Source organism: Cervus elaphus, chromosome 4, assembly GCF_910594005.1.
Source record: "Cervus elaphus chromosome 4, mCerEla1.1, whole genome shotgun sequence".
Classification (NCBI taxonomy): Eukaryota; Metazoa; Chordata; class Mammalia; order Artiodactyla; family Cervidae; genus Cervus; species Cervus elaphus.
In genome coordinates, this window is record NC_057818.1 from 54,631,705 (window position 1) to 54,651,922 (window position 20,218).

A 20,218-nucleotide genomic window follows, 5' to 3' on the forward strand; every position below is an offset into this window, starting at 1 on the left:
AGACCCCCCTCATTGCTAGCATCTGTGTTTTTTATCTTGCTTGTATGTCATAAGCCCTTTGCTCAAATTACTCTGGTTAACTGGAATTGTCGCTTGAAAGGCTCCTCTCTGCTAGGGTGTGGTTGGCAGTGGCAGGGCAGTGTAGAAAACCAATAATGAACAAGCTGGGAACTGGACATATGCCTCTGAGGGAAATATTGTCAGTGTTCTTTCCCTCCTCCCGATTTTACCCTTTGATCATACCATTGAAGGAAATCCCAAATTTGCTAGCATCAAGAATCAGTGCAGTACTTGATTTTATCAGCCCTCATTCCCATTCAAGATTTCTAGCCTGATGACATGCAAGTGTCCATAATTATTAGAACCATTTTTGGAAAAGAGTTTCTGCATGTTCTCCCTAGTAGTGGTACTATGTGAGAATGGACTCATTTCCTAAACTAGGAGCAGACTCATTGGCCAGCAGACCCTGAATTTATGTGAGACTGTTCTTAGTTCTTACTCATCCTTGTCAGTGTGAACAAAATAGATTTGCTGCAGAAATATTAATGGGTTTGATTACAAGGTGCTAAGACCTGTAAGACCCTGATGGGATTTTTCATGATGCAAACTCTATTTCCTTTTTCCAATCGGAAAAATTCTGATTCTGAAACACTTTTGGTTCAGGAATTTCACATACGGGATTGTGGACCTCTGCTGCTTTTTTGTTGACTTCGGAGTTAAGTCCAGACTTCTGGGATATAGCCCAGCCTCTGATTACTTTCTTTTTAAGCTTCCTCTTCTGTCACCCTACAGACTTAGAATGATATAAACACTTCCCAGATGTACCCTCTTTCAGGCCACCTTGTGTGTGATAGCTTAAATAGTGCCCCTTCTCACCTTCTCTTCTGCTGTCACACTAGTCCAAGCCATCATCCTCTCAACTGTGACACTCTTCTAACCCCCCACCCACCCCACCCCATGACTTTCCATCTTGTATAAAGTCCAGCGTCCTGACAGTGCCTTCGTAAGAGCCTTCATGATGTGGCCCCTGGTTCTCTCTGCAGCCTCATCTGTCATTCTTCCTTTGGCTCTCTGCTGTTTGTCTCTCTCTGCCTTCCTGTTCCTGGAACAGGCCACGCATTCCGCTGCTTCGGGGCTTTCGCACTTGGCTGTTTTTGGCTGTTGTCTCTACCTGGCACGTTTTTCTCCCAAATACTACCTGTGTGCTTGTCCTTCATTTCATTTTAATTTTTGCTCAGTACCTCTGTGGAATGGCCTTCGTGATCAGGCTGACAAAAGTAGCATGGTCCATCACTGATCCACATCATGCTTGATTTTCATCACTTTTTGACATGTTATGTGTCTCTCTTTGTCCGTCTCTATAAAATACAAGCTCTGAGAGGGCAGGGATTGAGTTTGTTTCTTCACTGCTGTATTTCCACACCTGAGAGGGGTGCTTGGCCTTGTAGGTGCTCCGTGAACAGTTGTTGGATAAGTTGTTCTCTGCGGGATAGAGTGGAGCCTGTCTCTTTTCTAAGATCTGAGGTCTTGGTGCTTAAGTGCATTCAATGAAAACCAAGGTTACTTCCCTGTCTTTGTCTTGTTTTGTTCTTCAGTGATTCGATGTACTTCCACTGTTCTCTCTCATCCTGTTAACAATGTCTGCCTTTTAGGCTGCGGGCCTCTCGGGTGCTTCTTGTTGGCATGAAGGGACTCGGGGCTGAAATCGCCAAGAATCTCATCCTGGCTGGAGTGAAAGGACTGACCATGCTGGATCACGAGCAGGTGAGATGCGCTGTCACCATATCGCTGTCCTTCACAGTCTCCACCCCTCAGTATAAACACATGGAGATTTCGTGTGTTCCTGCTTGCCCTTTCAGGGCTGTGAAAGAGGAGGGCTGGCGTTAATGACACTGTAGCCATGGAGACTGAGTGCCAACGCAGGATTTGAATTCACCTCCACCATGTCACGAGGTCCGCCAGTGGAGACTCCCATCTCCTTTCTGAGCTTGCTTGTCTGTAAAGTGGAGTTACTGTGTCCCTTGAAGGGTGATTGGCACCACAGTGCCCCCTAGTGGCAGGAACACCTCATCCAGAAGAATTGTCTTGGGTAGAGAGGGTGATAGTGAAGGACAGGGAAGCCTGGCGTGCTGCAGTCCCCTGGGGTGGCAGAGAGTTGGACACAACTGAGCAACTGAACAAGAGAGGGTAAGAATGGAGACCCAGGGAAGGATGGTTCCAAAACTTGGAGGTCCTTGGCATGGAAAAACAAAGGGACAGTGGGATGAGAGCGTCTTCATTTGGTTGTGTAATCTGACCCTGGGGACCGAGGAGAGAACACTGAGGGCATGTGACCTGCTTCTGTCACCGCCTGAGCCTGGGGACGAATGCCACTCAGTGTCGGAGTCACCCCTTACCTCTGCAGTGCAAGGACCGGTGGTGCTTTCTGCTTGCCTTCCGCTGCAAGGCCTCGCTCCTCTGACTGGTTTTCAAAAGCCTAACACGTGGTTCTCAGTCCCATCTGTGCTGTAGAATATTCGGGTAGTTATTTAAGAATAAAAGTTCTCAGGTGAGTCTAAAAGTCAGGGAGGGTTGAGAAGCACTGGCTTCATGTAACCTGGTCCCAGTCAGCTTACCCAGCCTGATGCCCGTCTCATAAATTTCATAGTTCATGAGCACTCCTCAGTGGTTCTGCCTTTTGCTGTTCGCTTGAGGTTTTGTCCCTGACTACAGACATCCCGAGGAGACAGTGCTGCATGATTCAAAAACTTTGGAATCATGCAGACTTGGGCTCATGTCCCACCTTCTGAAGCTGGGCAAGGGCATTAACCTCCCAGAGACAGCTTGTACACCTATAAAATGAAGATGTTCATTTCCGCCTCTTAGAGTTTTTCATTTCACTTAACATCAGCACGCATCCAAGAACACCTGCTAGCTACCCTGGAGTGTTCTAGGTAGGGGCAATAGAAAAGTCCACAAGGGGGACTTCGCTCGTGGTCTGGTGGTTAAGATCCTGGGTGCAGGTTCCACCCCTGGTCGGGGAACTAAGATCCCACATGCCATGTGGTGCAGGTAGGTGGGGGGAAGGGAGGGATACACAGGATTTGTTTCCCATTCTCAGTTTTTTCCAGAAACCAGAGAAGGCTCCCTGACTCAGGTTGTGTCAGGGAGACATGAAAGGCTTCCCAGAGTGCTAAACTGAGTCTTAAAAAACAAGTAGAGATTTTTCAAGGTTGGAGGGGCTGTGTTTTAGGCAGGGGACATTAGCACAGCATGGTAGAATCAAAAATAGCAAGCAGTTTGGTGTTTGTAGAGTGTGAAGCCCAAGGGATGGGGGTGAGGGTGCAGATTGCAGGTGAGGTCCAAGTCACGAAGGGCCCGCTGGTAAGCTCTGCTATAAGCCTTTCCTTACTTCCCCAGGTGGTGCGGAGTCATTGGAGAGTTTCAGATGGGCAAGGGGTGACCTGAGCTTTGGGCTTTGTGTAGACTACTGATACCGTGTAGACTGTGGATGGCACAAGGTATGGGACAGAAGACTACTTAGAAGGCTGCCTCAGTAGTTGAGGGAGAGTTGGAAAGAGTCTGAGGAATGGCAGTGATGACAGAGATGGCGAGAAGCACCTAGAGGTGAGAGGTGCTTAGGTGGTAGGGTCGGGTGGATTCTGTGTGGGGAAGCAAAGAGTGACCACAGCCGCTGCCATGGACTGGAGGTGCTGCACACGGTGCCTAGAGCCGTAGGTGTGGTGTGTCATTCAGTCCTCACAATAACTCTGAGATGGAGGGATCATCATCCCTATTTTACACATAAGAAAACGGAAGGAAAGGAGGTGAAACATGGCCCACCCAAGGTCACAGTAGTTAGTGGGAGCACCAGAACCCAGGCCCTGACTCCTGGCAGAGCCCACCTGCCCAGTCCTCTCACCTGGTGGCTGCTATCAAGGAAATGTCGAAGATACGAAGACCAGGTTTCTGGCTCTGGTGACTGGATGGGTGACTGGTGGGCTCATTAACAAAGACAACAAATGTAGGAATCACATGTGATTGGCCCCTGGGATCTACAGCAGGAAATATCTGATGGACAGTTTAACGTAAGACTCAAATGGATCGGGAAGCAGTCTGTATCAGTAAAAGCAATTTGAGAAACAACAGTAGACTTCGGTAGATACTAAAAGTTATGGAGTTGGTTTATGGAGCTACATAGAGTAAAAAGATGAGTGATTCTGAAATGGAATCTTGAAGACAGCTGCCCATATAGAGGGCCCATATAGAGACTGGGGTGTCCAGTGAGAACTGGGAGCTGAGAGGCCAAGGAGTAAGGCCCAGATGACCCAGGTAACCTAGGTAGAGTGTTGAGTAAGTGCATTGCTTCTAGTAAGGTCCTCTTTTTACATGGGATTTCTTCATATTTGCTCAAAATCACACATTTAAGTCCTTGAGCCAGGATTTGAGTCACCGATTTGAATCCAAGCTTAATTATTCCAGAAACCGCTATGATGTACAATCTCTCTGTGTTGTGAGATCCTGGGATGGGTCACGGGTACTGTTAGACGGCTGGCCTGAAGAGGGAGGAGGACCAGCCCCGTATACTTGGAGGAAAGATCGTAGGGACAGTGTGTGCTGTGCATAGTTGGCAGGAGAGCAGGATTTCCTCTGCTGAGCCCAGGCTTGGTGAAGGTGGTGTGGTCATCCATGGAGGTGAATGATTAAGATAGACGTTTGATGTGTGAAGAAATGCATTTTGAACAGTGGAATCTAATCCTACTTAGTGGCTATCAGGGGATTATATTATCTGTCTTTGAGGCTCTCTTCTGGTGATGTCCAGCCTTCCGAGTGAAATTGTCCCTCTGTTCCAGCCTTTGCTCATCTCGCCTCCTTTCTGAGTTTTAATTGAATTTAAGAGTTCGTTTCCAGCATTCTTAATTGTGTCTGATTTTTGCATGGTTTGATTTGAAACCACTTGTAGGCAGGGACTGCATCTTTTAAACTACTTATGTCTTTCTATGAATGCTTTGAGTTGGGCACGTGGTAGGTATTTTTGGTCAATTCTTAGCACTCATGATTATGTCATTTTGTTGGCAGTTAAAAATGAAGAAAGCAAAAAAAAAAAAGCATGGACTTTTTTGTTTAGAGTGAATTTTCACTATAAACACAAGGGGGTGCTCTTTAACCATCAATGCCCAGTTTAAAAAAGAAAAAAAAAGTTAGATGTCTGTTTTAAAGCCTCAGGAGGAAAGAGTATAGGGAATCTGCATTGGACAAATTCCTATAGAAACAGTCATAATACAATTAGATGGTAGATATTTTAGTTACTCTTTAAAATGGAAAAGCTCAGGGGAACTTCCTGGGCAGTCCAGTAGTTATGACTTTGCTTTCCAATGCAGGGAGTTCAGTCCTTAGTCCAGAAGCTAAGATCCCACATGCTCTTAGCCAAAAAACCAAAACATAAAACAGGCTACACTGTAACAAATTCATTAAAGAATTAAAAAAATAAAATGGAAAAGTTCATTTGTTATTTCCTGCCAAATTCAAATATTAAAAAAAAAAAATTCCTTCCCAGGTATCTCCAGAAGACCCCGGAGCCCAGTTCTTGATCCGTACTGGATCTGTTGGCCGAAACAGGGCTGAAGCCTCTTTGGAGCGAGCACAGAATCTCAACCCCATGGTGGATGTGAAGGTGGACACTGAGAATATAGAAAAGAAACCCGAGTCGTTTTTCACCCAATTTGATGCTGTAAGTTTCGTAGATAATGTAAAATCTGCTGTAGGAATTAAGCACTAGTTGTATGTATATTAGGTCCCCTGGGGTATTAGACTCTCAAATCTGAGCTTTTTCCCAATATAGTTTGTAGGCTGTTCTCTTCTTCGCTTTTAGTATTGGGTGGGCCAAAAAGTTGGTTCGGGTTTTTCTGTACTATCTTAAGGAGAAACCCGAACCAGGTTTTTGGGCAACCCAAGCTGTTGCCCTAGTTGGGTGAAGTCTTATATTACCTTAGTGCGTATATGCCTCATTAGTGTTTGGCCTTAGTTTACTGAGTGTGTGGGGTAGGCAGACCCAAGCTGTTGAATCTGCTTTAGCTGCTTGTGAGTTGCTGCCTTTTGGTTTCTTCTTTCAGCATATTTCCCCCAAGATCAGTTTTCATCACTGGTGTTCTGTCTTCCTTCCAGAATCTTTGCACACAGCTTTAATACACTTCACTGCAAATGTTTTCTTCCGAAAACTTAACAAGTTGGTGATTAATTTCTGTAGCAGCGTCATTTTTTTGTTAGAAATATCAAACTCCAGTCTGTATTTTGTCTTTAAAAAGAGCACACCTGATCTTGGTCAGTCTATATCTCTTTCTTTCACACAGCCGCTTTGACCATGTTGCCATGGATAACTAGACAGAATCACTGTAGTCATAAGCCAAATGAAGCATATCCGACCTCATTTGATTTCACTGCCAAATCTCTGCAGAGGTGAAAGGATAAGTGAAATTCTGCTTTAGTGTCTACACGACCTTTCAGACATAGTTCCCTCCTCCCTGGAAAAGCTTAATAAATGTTGGATAACCATGTAATGGTCAGAGATGATCTGCTTGGTTTTTTAATGAAAGACCCATTACATGAGAGGTTAGGATTTGAGGTTGGTTTCCACGCCATTGTATCTCATACGTGCAAATGTGGGCCTCAAAGGATGGTTCATCTATGCGTTTTGTCCCTTTAAGATTTTTTTTCACTCTGTTTTGTAAGTCCAGATATTGGAACATTTTCCATTTGGACATATGTCATCCTTCATTTCTTTATCCATAGCAACAACATTTGGTTTACTCTAGGTGTCCTTGAACTTCTAGCCACTAAAGCTTTGTTAGAACTGAAACAAGGGGTTGTTGCTTGTATTAATATAAGGCATGTTCACGGGGCAAGCGTGACTTGTTTGAGCCATGTTTGACTGGTCCTCATAGGTTTTCACACTCAACTTTTGACTGCAGAGCTCCGTTCAGACAGTTTGCATGTTCAACTGCACCTGTCTTATCTTCTAGATTTGCTTTCTCCCCGGGTGGCTGCATCCTCTGAATGGCAGTGGTGACACACAGTTCTCTGTGAGTGATATATCAGTGTTCAGGCTCCCAGACAGCAGCAAAGAGGGTTATCAAATGAAAACGTCCTTTGGGAATTTCTTCTCCAACTTTCTCTGTTCAGAAGGAAACACGTGCGATTTAGAAGTTGTCTTCCTGCTCCCAATCACAAAACTTTTCCCGAAAAGATGGTGTCCTGTGCAGTAAAACGTAGCCATTTCCAATACCTCAACTTACTGGAACATGACCTGGAGGCCTCAGAGCAACATTGATGATTCCCCTGAGTGAATCACCAGCTCATTGTCTTAACTCTGAATGGGAGGTCACTTGGGCTATAACCTTTTCTTTTGTCCTTAAATTCAGATTAAGTTTCACATCGAAAACTGTGGAAAAATAATCTCAACGGGACTTGTTTATCTTCTTTATCATCACACATCAGTCAAAAGAAGGGGGGGTGATAGTGCCCTTGTATTTAAACATGACCTTTGGGTAAATTTTAAAAACTGGTTTTGTTTCTTGCTGTAGCTTAATCAGACTTTAATAAGTTTAATGATTTAGAAATAACTTACTCTGAGTTATATTACTGTCTTTTCATGTAAACTGTGAAGTGTGGTTTATGTATGTTCATGATTTAAGGAAACAAATTCATTGAGTGCCTGTTACTTAATAGCTCAACATGTTTCATTTTGGTCGCAGAAGGTGAGATGACAGTCTTGATGATTTACATTTTCTGCACACTGAAACCTGCAACTGTTCTTTTGTCTTCTAACCTGAGGATCCAAAGAACTTGTTGTACCAGTTTGAAACTGGCTTTAGACATGCCCAGAGAGACTGTTCATTAAGGTTTATTTAGACATCTGGGCGGTGAGTCATGGTCTGCCTAACTCACATGCAGCCACTTTCTTTTCTTCTGCAGGTATGTCTGACTTGCTGCTCCAGGGACGTCATAGTGAAAGTTGACCAGATCTGTCACAAAAATAGCATCAAGTTCTTTACAGGAGATGTTTTTGGCTACCATGGATACACGTTTGCCAATCTTGGAGAGCATGAATTTGTAGAGTAAGTTCAGGGAAAGGAGGAGAGAACACAGCATTTTAAAATGTACTTTTACTCACGGGTAGGAAATGACTGAAATGGTTAGATAGCATCACCGACTCAATGGACATAAATTTGAGCAGACTCTGGGAGATAGTGAAGGACAGGGAATCCTGGTGTGCTACAGTCCATGGGATTGAAAAGAGTTGGGCATGACTTAGTGATTGAACAACACAACAGAACAGGAAATGACCCGTTTAAGGAAAGTATTTTACTCTAGTACTTAGAACTTTGGGAAATCAGTTAACAGCTTATTGAATACATAGATTGTGTGTTCAGAATTGTAGGAGAAGTGGCTCCTGCCTTCCAAATTGGTGGTCTCCCCTAGAGCAGGGGGTCCCCAACTCCCAGACCCCCGACTGGTACCAGTCTTTGACCTGTTAGGAAACAGGCTGCTGCAGCAGGAGGTGGGCGGAGCTTCACCTCCTGCTCCCCATCACTTGCATTACCACTTGAACCATCCCCCGCCCTGACCATGGAAAGATTGTCTTCCACAGAACTGGTGTGCCCCCCACCCCACCCCCCACCATGCAAAAAAGGTTGGAAACAGCTGCTCTAGGTCATGAGAAAGGCATTTCTAAGGTGATGAAAGCACACTGCATGGGTATCTGATCAGTCTGGGCTTTGCTTTCTGTTTAGGGACGACTTGATTAGATTGTATACATTTGTTTCCCAGCTTGGGCTTTTGTGTGTTTAGGTTTGAGAGCTAATAAACTGAGTACTAACTAGTTAAATGGGCAACTCTGGAGGCACTCTCAGCCAGAGTCTACCTTGGAACATCTCCAGGGTCCAGAGGCAACTCTGGTGGAACAAACAGACCTCCTTTTCTTGCACCTTGAGGTTGCAGATCATGGGTAAGTCTCACATGATGAGACCTACCATATTTTGAACTTACAGCTTCTAGATGAAAGATGGTGATGATACCATTCTTGTAAGATGACAAGAGTTGGTTTGGGGGCTGTGACTTTTGACCATGGCCTTGCCGATGAGAGATAAAGAGAGACCCTGTGTGGTAGTGAAGCCGCCCACCAGGAGTCAAGACAGGAACTGCTTCTTTCATTGAACTTCTCAGGGGAGCCCCTGAACTCTCTTCAGTCTGCAGGTTTCTTGCCTGTGAAGTCAAGATGGGGGAAGGATAGACATGTTCAGAATCTCTTGTAACTCTAATGTGTGATGGCTTTAAGAAAATCTAGTCTTTGGGCATGTTCTAAATGGACAAAGAAGCCACTGTAGAGAAAAGAAGGCCAGATTATTTGAAGGTGAGCTCCCCATGGTAGATGGGAGGGATTGAATTCAGGGAATGTTTACAACATCTATTGAGAACATACTGTGTGCTTGGCAGTCTGCCAAGCAATTGGTTATTTCTCTTAATAATCCTGCAGGGGTTACTATTCCCACATAGTGGGTAAATGCCACATCAGGTAGTGTGGTGCCGGGCTGGGATCTGAGCCCAGATCAGTGTGAGATGTTGCTCTTAACCACCATCCATTCCATGCAGTGAGCTGGTGATGCTCTTTTTGTTCTCATGGCATATTTCACAGGGTAAAACTCTATTCCCTCTGCTTATCATCCTCTAGGGAGAAAACCAAAGTTGCCAAAGTCAGTCAAGGAGTAGAAGATGGACCTGATACCAAGAGAGCCAAACTTGATTCATCTGAGACAACCATGGTCAAGAAGGTATGTTGATGCAGCTGATTCACTTTGTTGTACATTAGAAACTAACCCAGCATTGTAAAGCAGCTGTAATTGTGCTGTTGCTGTTTTAGTTGCGAAGTCATACTTGTTTTAGTTGCTAAGTCATATCTGACTTTTTTGCAACCCCAGGGACTGTGTAGCCTGCTAGGCTTCTCTGTCCATGGGATTTCCCAGGCAAGAATGCTATACTCAGTAAAAATTAAGAAAAAAGTTATGTTGGGGGGGAGTGTTAAGTCAAAAAGCCCTGGGGTCCTGGAGGCTCCAGGCCATAACCAGGGAAGGAAACATGTGGCCCTGAAGGGAGGGGCCTGGGCAGAGTGGGCCAGCGCTTGTCCTCTTTACAGGGGGGCAGACGTGCTTAGTGCCAGCTGGCTGCTGCCATGAGGTTGTGTGTTCAGTAGCTAAGTCATGTCTGAGTCTTTGCGACCACCTGGACTGCAGCACGCCAGGCTTCCCTGTCCTTCACTATCTCAGAGTTTTCCCAAGCTCATGTCCATTGAGTTGGTGATGCCATTCAACCATCTCAACCTCTGTGGCCTTCCTCTCCTGCCCTCAGTCTTTCTCAGCATCAGGGTCTTTTACAGTGAGTCAACTCTTCACATCAGGTGGCCAGATTATTGGAGCTTCAGCTTCAGCATCAGTCCTTCCAATTTCCTTTAGGATTGACTGGTTTGATCTCCTTGCATTCCAACGGACTCTCAAGAGTCTTTTCTAGCACCACAGCTTGAAAGCATCAGTTCTTCAGTGCTCAACCTTCTCTGTAGTCAAACTCTCACATTCCTACATGACTCTTGGAGAAACCGTAGCTTTGACTATATGGACCTTTGTAGACTAAGTGATGTCTCTGTTTTTTAATATGCTGTCTGGGTTGGTCATAGCTTTTCTTCCAAGGAGCAAGCATCTTTTAATTTCATGGCTGCCGTCATTGTCTGCAGTGATTTTGGAGCCCAAGAAAATAAAATCTGTCATTGTTTCCGCTCTTTCCCCATCTATTTGCTGTGAAGTGATGGGACCAGATGCCATGATCCTAGTTAATTGAATGTTGAGTTTTAAGCCAGCTTTGTCACTCTCCTCTTTCACTCTCAAGAGGCTCTTTAGTTCCTCTTCGCTTTCTGCCATTAGAGTGGTATCATCTACATAACTGAGGCTATTCATATTTCTCCTGGCAATCTTGAATCCAGCTTGTGAGTCATCCAGCCTGGCATTTCACATGATGTATTCTGTATATCGGTTAAATAAGCAGGGTGACAATATACAGCCTTGACGTACTCCTTTCCCAATTTGGAGCCAGTCTGTTGTTCCATGTCTGGTTCTAGGTGTTGCTTTCTCAGGGTCAGATAAGGTGGCCTGGTATTGCCTTCTCTTTAAGAATTTTCTAGTTTGTTGTGATCTACACAATCAAAGGGTTTAGCATAGTCAATGAAGAAGACGACGTAGATGGTCTTCTGGAGAAAATGTGGACCAAGTGATGCCCAGATGTGATTTTTCATTGCTTTTTTAAAATAAAGTTTTTGGCTTTTTCCCCACCAAATAACCTTTTAAGATGAAAGGTCTTACTATTGACAAGTGTTCTCAGGTATATCTATTTTTTTGAACATAGTTTATGTTAGGGGCTTAGTCTCTGCTAGGATTGGTACTATTAATTCATTTTACATAAGAAAGAGTGGAAAGAGAATCAGTAGGTAGATGATGGTTTCGTAGCTAGTGTTGGAATTTGAGAAGGGAATTCACTCGATGAGGAAAACAAACCCAAGTGGCCAGAATTGGTTTTGTTAAACCAAGAGGAAAGACATGGCCAAGCCCATATTTACTCTTTACTTTGTAGATTTTGTTGAGAAAGAAAACCAGCTGGGCAGGGCGTTGAGTTAAAATTGCTCTAAAGGGGGGATTCTAGGAGTGCAGAAACCACAAAAGAGACTGCAGAAAACCACAAAAGTGGAACTCTTGAGTTTCCAGCAAGGCTGCGTTGGAGATTTTCTTTCTCTTGCTCTTTATGTTTGTGTGGAATAGTTCAACGCTGTGAGTGCGATACAGAGAATTATTAAGCCCTAATTTTAGTGTCTATTCACAGGACCATAATTGTCCAGAGCGAACATTAGTGTTTTGGCCAAAACTTGCGTCTTTTTCTTTCTTCCTTTCTTTCTTTCTTCTTGAGGCCCAGTCAAGCTTTATCTGAATGGCTCCGTGAGTTTGGTTGGGGGAGATAAATTGTTAACTAAGGGAGAAGGACAAAAGCAGCTTTGTGGGTGCTGTCAATTTATAAATCACACCCTCTTACGAGTGTGACACTTGGCCTTGGTGTGAAGGGTCTTATGGCTTAAGGGCCTCCTCTGATTGAGGCGGGCCTTTCACATTCAAATGGAGAGAGCCCTAGCCTTGTGAGCCCTGCACAGCGGGAAGTTTTCTGGGAGTCAGTCTGCTGGTGCCCACTGGGGCGAATCTGGAAACCTCTTTTGGGAGCCACTTTAGCGAGCTATGAGGAGAATGTGGGCAGCCCTGGCAGGCCCTGGGTGGCCTCTGCGTACCATTCTGCGGGCTCTTCAGGCACACAGCTCTTTGTGTAGCCTCTTCCTCCACGGGGCCCAATTTGAAGGTATCAAAATATTCCCCAGCTGACATTGTTAGTCAGCTGTTTCACGGGGACAATTCAGGCTTGGATTCCAACCCCAAGCCGTGAAGGTCGTGAGGCATGCAGGGCATTCCTCATGACAATCTCCGGGATTCCAAACCTTGTCTTTGTGCGGCCTCCCCGGGAGCTGCGGAAGGCGAGGGGCCAGGCCGGGGCTCGGCCACCTTGCGAGAATGTGCCGTCTCCATTTTGGCAGTGACTGCTCCACAGTTTCGAAGTTTTCCTCCAATTCAAAAATCCCTGGGTTTAGATTCTGCCCTTTCAACTAGTTGGGCTCTGCTGAGCCGCGCAGGCTGGGGGTGGGGAAGCAGCCACTTCCTGTTTCCTGTGAAAGGCCCCTGGCGAGGGTTCCCTCCCCTCCCCCTTTTCCTTGGGCTCAGCCCTATGCTGTACAGCCACTTGCGCTTGAAGGTACACATTGTGCGCCGAAATTAGAAACGTTAAAAAACAAAGAGGAAAAACAGAGCCTGTGGTTTTCACACCGTCTAGGAAGATGCTGGCCGGGCCTTTCTAGCACCTGTGTGACGGTGAGAACTACAGTGGTGGGCAGATGCCCAGCCCAGAGACTGGTGCTCAGGAGGACACTGTGTGCTTCCTTTGGTGCCCAGGAGGAGTCATGAGACAGATTTCCCCAGAAACAGGTCTCGGGCACAGACGTGAAGTGGGTACCCATATACAGTACGTAAAGGAGATGGCAGCGGTTTTATGATGAGGAAGTGTCTGGAAAGGTTTCTCTGAGGAAGAGTTGTCAGAGTTGAAATGTGAAGAACAGACTGGCAAGCGCCAAAGCCAAGATCAGCACCCAGTCACAGGAAACAGGGTCAAGAAGAAGCTCAGATGTTGAGACAAAATGACTCTGACTTCCCTGGCTCCAAACAGCCAATTCTTTCTGTATCTGTGAGTTGCAGAATGCCTACTGTGTACAAGGCACTGCATCTGGTGCAAGGAAGTGCGTTAGTTGTCTTATCTCCATTTACAGCAGATCCTGAAGCCCAGAGAAGTTAAGGGACCTGCCCGAGATCACACAGCTCTGTCAAAAGGAAGAACTAGGAGGGCTTCCCTGGTGGCTCAGATGGTAAAGAATCCACCTACACTGCAGGAGACCTGGGTTTGATTCCTGGGTCAAGAAGGCCCCCTGGAGAAGGGAATGGCTACTCACTCCAATATTCTTGCCTGGAGAATCCCATAGACAGAGGAGCCTGGCGGGTACAGTCCATGGGGTCACAAGGAGTCAGACGTGACTGAGAGGCTAACACAGGGAGGGGGAGAACACAGGTAGTGGCCGAGGGTGCAGGTCTGCTTTATCACCATAAGGTGCATCCCCTTGGAGTTTCCAGGATGACTTGAAGTTTGGTTAGGATGGAGGGGTGAAATATGTGAAAATCAGGATCACTTCTGAAAACTTTCAGGATGAATGACCACCAGTGTGCTCCCATGTTGCTGCTTATGTTTCTTTATTGTTAGGGGGCTACCGGATAGGAGTGGATAGATTCCTGAGGGTGGATATGCTCTGTGATAGCTTTTTAAAGATTAAACATAAAGATTTGCTTCTGACATGCTAAGAAGTACAGACTTAATTTTACCACTTCTGAAGTAGTGGGTGACTAATTTGGGCCCTGGAAATCCCTTTTTCATGAATTAGTTGTGAAATTCCACAGTTGAAGAGTGATTCATTGTTTTGATTTCTCCCTTTCTGAGCCCTTTGTTGACAACTCTCTCATCCTCCTGTCAGTCCCATCTTTAAAAGCAGCATTCCTGGTGACTGACTAGTGTAGCTCCTCCTCTCCTCTGTGGCACATTGATTGTAGCACCCGTTGCCCCTCAGATGACTTGTCAGTGTCTCTCTCATTCACGTAAACTCCATTCGACCTGGGCCAGGCAGTTTTGCTCACAGCTGTGTTGCTAGTGCAGTGCCCACACGTTCGTGTTCAGGACCTGTTTGTTCACTGTGCGGTAGTGGCTGTTGCAGCAGCATAACATGACCCAACTTGGGAGATTACTGTCATTGTAAAAAGGATTTGTTCATTAGTTAGAAAGGATTTAACTTTCTTTGTGATTGAATAAATTGATTAGTGTTGTAGTATGTTAGTTCTCATAGTTGAGGTTATTTGAACTGAGCTGAGAGAACAGACTTTTAAAGAAGACAAGGTTCTTGGTGAGGAATGTGGAGAAGTCTGTTATTGAGTTGTTGGCTGGACCAGAACCTGTAGGCCAGAGAGGCCTGTCAGAGTGACTTGGTGTGTTTGTGGTTGGCGGGGCAGGCAGGGAGGGGGCAGGGTGTATATTGCAGAGGATTTGGTGGGAAGCTGATGGTAGGTCTCCCAAGTAGAAGAGTTTTGGAGCGGTGCTGGTGGTGCCTTGTCTCATTGGAGAGAAGTTTCTCGGTTCTATGGATGAGGAATAGAAGTCCCTGCCAGCATCACAGCACAGTCTTGTCTGTGTGTATGTGTGATATTTGATACATAAAAATCATGTGACATCAGTGCAAGTTACAAAACCTAACAATAAAGCAAACACTATCCACCTTAATAACCAGAAGTTTTCCAGGACCCTTGTACCAATCTGCATGTTCCTCCTCTGTCTCCTCCTCAGGTCTGCTGGCACGTTTGTACAGGTTTACTAAGGTATCCATAAAGCGTGGACATAGGCCGGCTTGGCATAGTGCTTTATCATGTGTTTGTAAATCTCAGCAATGGAATGACGCTTACTAGGTGATGTTGTAGGGTAGAAGTTAAGAATGTAGAGCTAAACCACCATGAAACCACCACCCAGTTTAAAGCATGAAACACGATTGGGTGGTCGAGGCCATTTGGATGCCCCTCGCCCACATGAGGAACCGCTGTCCTCAGGCATGTTTCTCATTCCCGTGCATTTCTTCTTCCTGCTCACCTGTGTTTCCAAGCAATACAGAATTGTTTGGCATGCTTTTTAACTTCTTAAAAATTGGTTTTACATGCTTTTTTTTTTCACGTACTTTTTAAGAGTAACTTTGTGAGGCCATCTGTGTTTGTGTGTAGGTCTGGAGCTTTGCTATCCATTATGGTAGCCACCAGCTGCATGTGGCCATTCAAATTAAAATTAATAAAATTAAATTTATTTTATTTATTTTTTCGGGGGGTAATAAAATTTAATTTAAAAATTCAGTTCTGCAGTCTCACTAGCCACATTTCACATGCTCAGTAACCACACGTGGCGTGTGGCATCCATATTGCAAAGCACCCATATACAAAGTTTTCTTGTCATCATTGCAAGTTCTCTTGGACAACAGTTATTGCAAGACAGTTTTTTTGGTGGGTTTTTTGTTTATTTGTTTTGACCACAGAGTATTGTGTGAAAACATTACTATTTAATCTCCTGTTAATAGGTATTTAGCTATGTAAGTTTTTGGTGTTACATATTATGCTGCAGTCAGTGTTGTGTGCATGCATAGATAATCTCTTTGGATAGGTGTGTGATTTCTCTAGGGCACAGGAGAATTAGAATGTGTACACCTTCAACTTCACCAGACTCCAAAAAATAAGTCTTAAGGCGTTTTCTCTATTTACATTTCAACCCAGCAGCATGTAACAGTAACATTTGGTAACTTTGGGCTCTTTTGCCACTCTGCTGAGTGTGAAAACTGTCTCGGGTTGTGGTTGTCAGTTGTTAAAATGCTTTTGAAAACTACAGTCTCTGATAAGTAGGTGTGGAAATTAGACCTCGAAATCTGTAGTTTGAAAGTTGTTTCAATTCTGATTTACATGCTGCTTTACTTCCAGATCTTTATCATTTGTTATAGATGTTCAGCCTAATTTTAAAAAGTAAAATAGGGTACTTCCCTGGTGGTCCAGGGGTTAAGATTCGATGCTTCCATTGCAGGAGGCACGGATTTGATCCCTAGTTAGGGAATTAAGATCCCACATGCTGTGTGGCACAGCCAAAAAAAACCCCACAAGAAAACAAAATGGTTTCACAAGTTCCAATGTGGAAAATATAGAACTGAGAAAATGTGAATCCTGCTACCCAATAATGTCACTATTCTTTTTATGCATGTACATAATAAATTAGAGTGCTAGTTAATATATGTAAATATATACAAGACATACATAATGACCTAATGTATGTGGCATATATATATGTATTGTCTTTTCCTTTTTTCACTCCGTGTATTTTTTTTTTTTTTCACTCCGTGTATTTTTGTAAGCACTTCTCAAATCTTTGTGTCTACTTTGGAGAGCATGCTTCTGTTCTACTCTTTTATTTATTGAGGTATAGTTGGCATACAGTTGGAGAACATTTTAAGTGGCTGTCTGGTAGGTCTTCCTCGCTTTGTCGTGCCGTGATCTATTGAGCCAGTTTCCTATTGCACAGAGGTTATTGCAGTCTTCCACTATCTAAATGGCTCAGCACAACCCCTTAATTTGATAGCTGATAGACTGTGTGGAGAATTCATCTTTTATATTTACTCTTGGGCTTTTTGGCAAATGAAAGGCAGGTGGGTCTTATCAGCTCCTGGGTGTTTGTTGGAAATCTGCTCCGATCTACGCTGTGCCTTTCACTGTGGTCTCTGCTGCAGGAAGCCGCTGCCCAGTGTAAGAAGGCTTGTTATGAGTCTTAACTAGACTCTCAGACCGAAATCCTCAAGGCCCAGAATGATCAGGGAAGAAAATGGGACTGTGGAGGGGAGTGGGTGAGGCCTACCAGACAGGGATTCATGAGCTGAGGACATGGTGGAACAGGAGGGGTTACTTCGTTTGGGTGAATGGTAGCGGCTGCTACCTCGCAGGCTCTGTGGCTGCTTCATCTGAAGGCTTTTCACCCCCTAAAGCTCTGTTAGGCAGCCTTTTCTCTTTATAAACTCGATGCCAGTGAGGTGGGTAAGGCAGGCATCGCCTTTTGCTTCTGTTCTACTACAGATTAGGCAGCTTGGTTAAGTTTTATTTTTGTCATGAGCCACGATAGTAGAGTTTGGATACTTTGAACCAAAAACGGGGGTGTTAATTGGAGGCAGGCTGCAGTAGCCCAAGAAGCATGGAGTTTTATTCCTGTGATCTGAGAAGAGGAAAAAACCAGGGCAGCTGTGAAGCCCTGAAGGCAGCAGAAATCTGGCCTTTCTCTTTAGAGTTCTGCCATGAATGTGTCTCTGTTTCCAGCTTTCTATTCTTGATTAAGGAATCTGGTGGGCCTGGCTTGGATCGTGTGACCACCTCAGACTCTGTCACCTGTGCTGGTGGGTTGGTACACATTAAAGCCAAGGACACAGAGGCCTCCTCCTTAGATCCCAGGAAACTTCTCTAAAAGTTGTCTGCCACAGACCCAAGAGAGGTGAAGTCATTGGTCCACGGTCACAGACTAGTGGCAGAACTGGGACTAAATCTGCCCTAAAGTTGGGAAGGGCAAAGGGCCTCTACCCTTGGCCGTGGTGCTCTAGAAGGTCCCACTCCGGCCTTCCTCCAGCCGTTCCCCTCACAGGGTAAGGATCCCATGAGATCAAGAAGGTGCATCTGTCAGGTTCCCGTAGCCTTCCCCCCAGTTCTCAACCCCATTCTGGGTACCTGGACCCCTGGAATCTCCTGGCCAGATAGCCTCAGACCCACTTTCTAGGCTTTTGTGGACTGCTTCCCTGTCTGCCTCTGGAGTGTGGACCTTACCACAGCGTCTGAATGCCTCGGCCTGAGGATTAGATGTTTTGGTGGGGAAGGATGGGCAAAGCCTTATGCAAAGTCAGGTTCAAAGCTCCTTACATTGTGGGTGAGCCAGAATGAGATGGGGGTGACCTTCCCAGGGTGCCTCCTCTGACACAGGACTCCTATGCAGTGTGAGAATTCCAAATTTGAACCTGGTTTTCCAGGTGGTTATGAAGGAGGTTTATTTGTCAAGGCAGGAGAATACAATATACTTTACTTAATAGCTTATTAGTGTAATTTATAACTGGATATATAGACATGATATATGGGTTTTCATTTGTACTCTTACCCTCAGGCCCTGAAAGCGTTAGAGGCAGGTCTGCCTCGAACTGATTCTAGAACCAACTTTTTTCCCCTTTATTCTTCGTATAATGGCCTAACAAATCAGTGGATTCTTAGCATTGGTCTTAGCCAGGCAGACTACAAAAATTTTGAATGAAAGTCTTGGTGGCTTTTGAAACCTGGTAAGACTTTTCTTTATTGTGATGTCATCTCCAGATCGTACTGCTGATGGCTTGACCTGTATTGTAAGACTTGTTAAGAAGGGTCTGGCCCTGGAGAAGGAAATGGCAACCCACTCCAGTATTTTTGCCTGGAGAATTCCAGGGACAGAGGAGCCTGGTGGTCTACAGTCCATGGGGTTGCAAAGAGTCGGACATGACTGGGCAGTTAACACTTTGACTTTCAAAATCACATAGAAAAGTTAAAGTACAGAGATCAAAGTACTTAAGGCAGCGTTGTCAATGCTTTGAAGAAACAGGAATATTCCTATGATTATTATAAAATCAAGCTTTTAACTTATATGGAGGGTCTCACAGATTTTTGATAAAATGATCTGCTACATGGAAATTAATAGCAAAATACAAAGAAGAAAAGTAAGGAGGGAAGGAGAAAGGAAGAAAAGCTAATATTGTGTAAATAGAAAGAAAATTTGCAGTACAATGAAAATATTGTAGAAACCTGAAAAGCAAAATAAATATTTAGCAATAGAAGAATGGAGGGGGAAAAAAAAAAAAAGAAGAGTCTGGCAAGTCTATACCAAACACTAAATGTCACACTGGTTGACTACATGACTTATCTTCTAAGGTCAGACAGACCCATTGACCAAAAGGTTTGAGGGGATTACAGACATCTTGTATACTAGGTTTTACAATGGATCCAAACCCCAGAGGAGTGATTATGGAGAGGCAGAAAGCCACCTTACAAACCATGGCTGTTTTTTATTTTCACCAGCAGTTTGTATTTTCATCTTTCAAATCCATTTTGATCTTCAGCAGGCTGTGGAAACTGCCTGGTGGCTAATAGATCTTGGTTCACTTAGCCTGGTAAATTGTACCATTGTTGTCTTCTTTCTGTTTTCTTTTTCTTTCTGATGTGTGTGGGGTGGGGGTGGGGAGTTGGTAGAGGGAAGAAAGGAAGACACATACCTCTGTAAGTCTGAAGTTTTATACACTTGCACGCACACATATACTAGTTTAAACTTGGTAGAAGTAGCTAACAACTATATGAGAATAAGGTGCCACTGCCTTACTCCAAAATATTTTAGTCTGTATTTTCTCAAATAAGGTATTCTCCATGATCAGAAACCAATCATCACAGTCAGGAAAAATACATGGATAAGTCACTGCCATCTAAATCCTCAGACCCTGTTTAGGGTTTGCTAGTTATTCAGTCATGTCCTTAACAGCAAAAGGATCTGGGTCAGAATCATGGATGCATCTAGATTTTCATGACATCTAAAGGTTGCAAGCCAGTTATTTTGTAAAATGTCTCTTAGTTTGGGTTCCTCTGATGTTCCTTGTAATTAGACTCTTGCTACACATCTTTGGCAAAAATACCACGACATGGATGCTTCTCATTGCATCATGTGGTCTGGTGCATGGTTTCCATGTGCTGCTTTACTGGTTGTGTTAACTTTGATCATTTGAGTAAGGTTGTTTTCCATACTGGTCCTTTGAAAACAATTTTTTTATCCCTGTGTGACTAATAGGTATTTTGTGGAGAAGTATTTTGAAAATATGTAAATACTTCATTCCTTAAAAAGCTTTGCTCATTAGTTAATTTTAGGTCTAAGGGATTATAGTTTACTTAAAGTATTA

General features: G+C 44.4%; 1 protein-coding gene across 2 annotated transcripts in view; it reads left to right on the forward strand.

The window, feature by feature from the left end:
• SAE1 (SUMO1 activating enzyme subunit 1) overlaps positions 1 to 20,218 on the forward strand; it is a 61,581-nt gene that overhangs the window by 11,969 nt on the left and 29,394 nt on the right. For both annotated transcript variants that reach the window (XM_043899604.1, XM_043899602.1), the window contains exons 2-5: positions 1,653 to 1,764; positions 5,537 to 5,710; positions 7,951 to 8,093; positions 9,707 to 9,806. In XM_043899604.1, the coding sequence (XP_043755539.1) occupies positions 1,653 to 1,764; positions 5,537 to 5,710; positions 7,951 to 8,093; positions 9,707 to 9,806 (529 nt within the window). The remainder of the gene's footprint in view (positions 1 to 1,652; positions 1,765 to 5,536; positions 5,711 to 7,950; positions 8,094 to 9,706; positions 9,807 to 20,218) is intronic.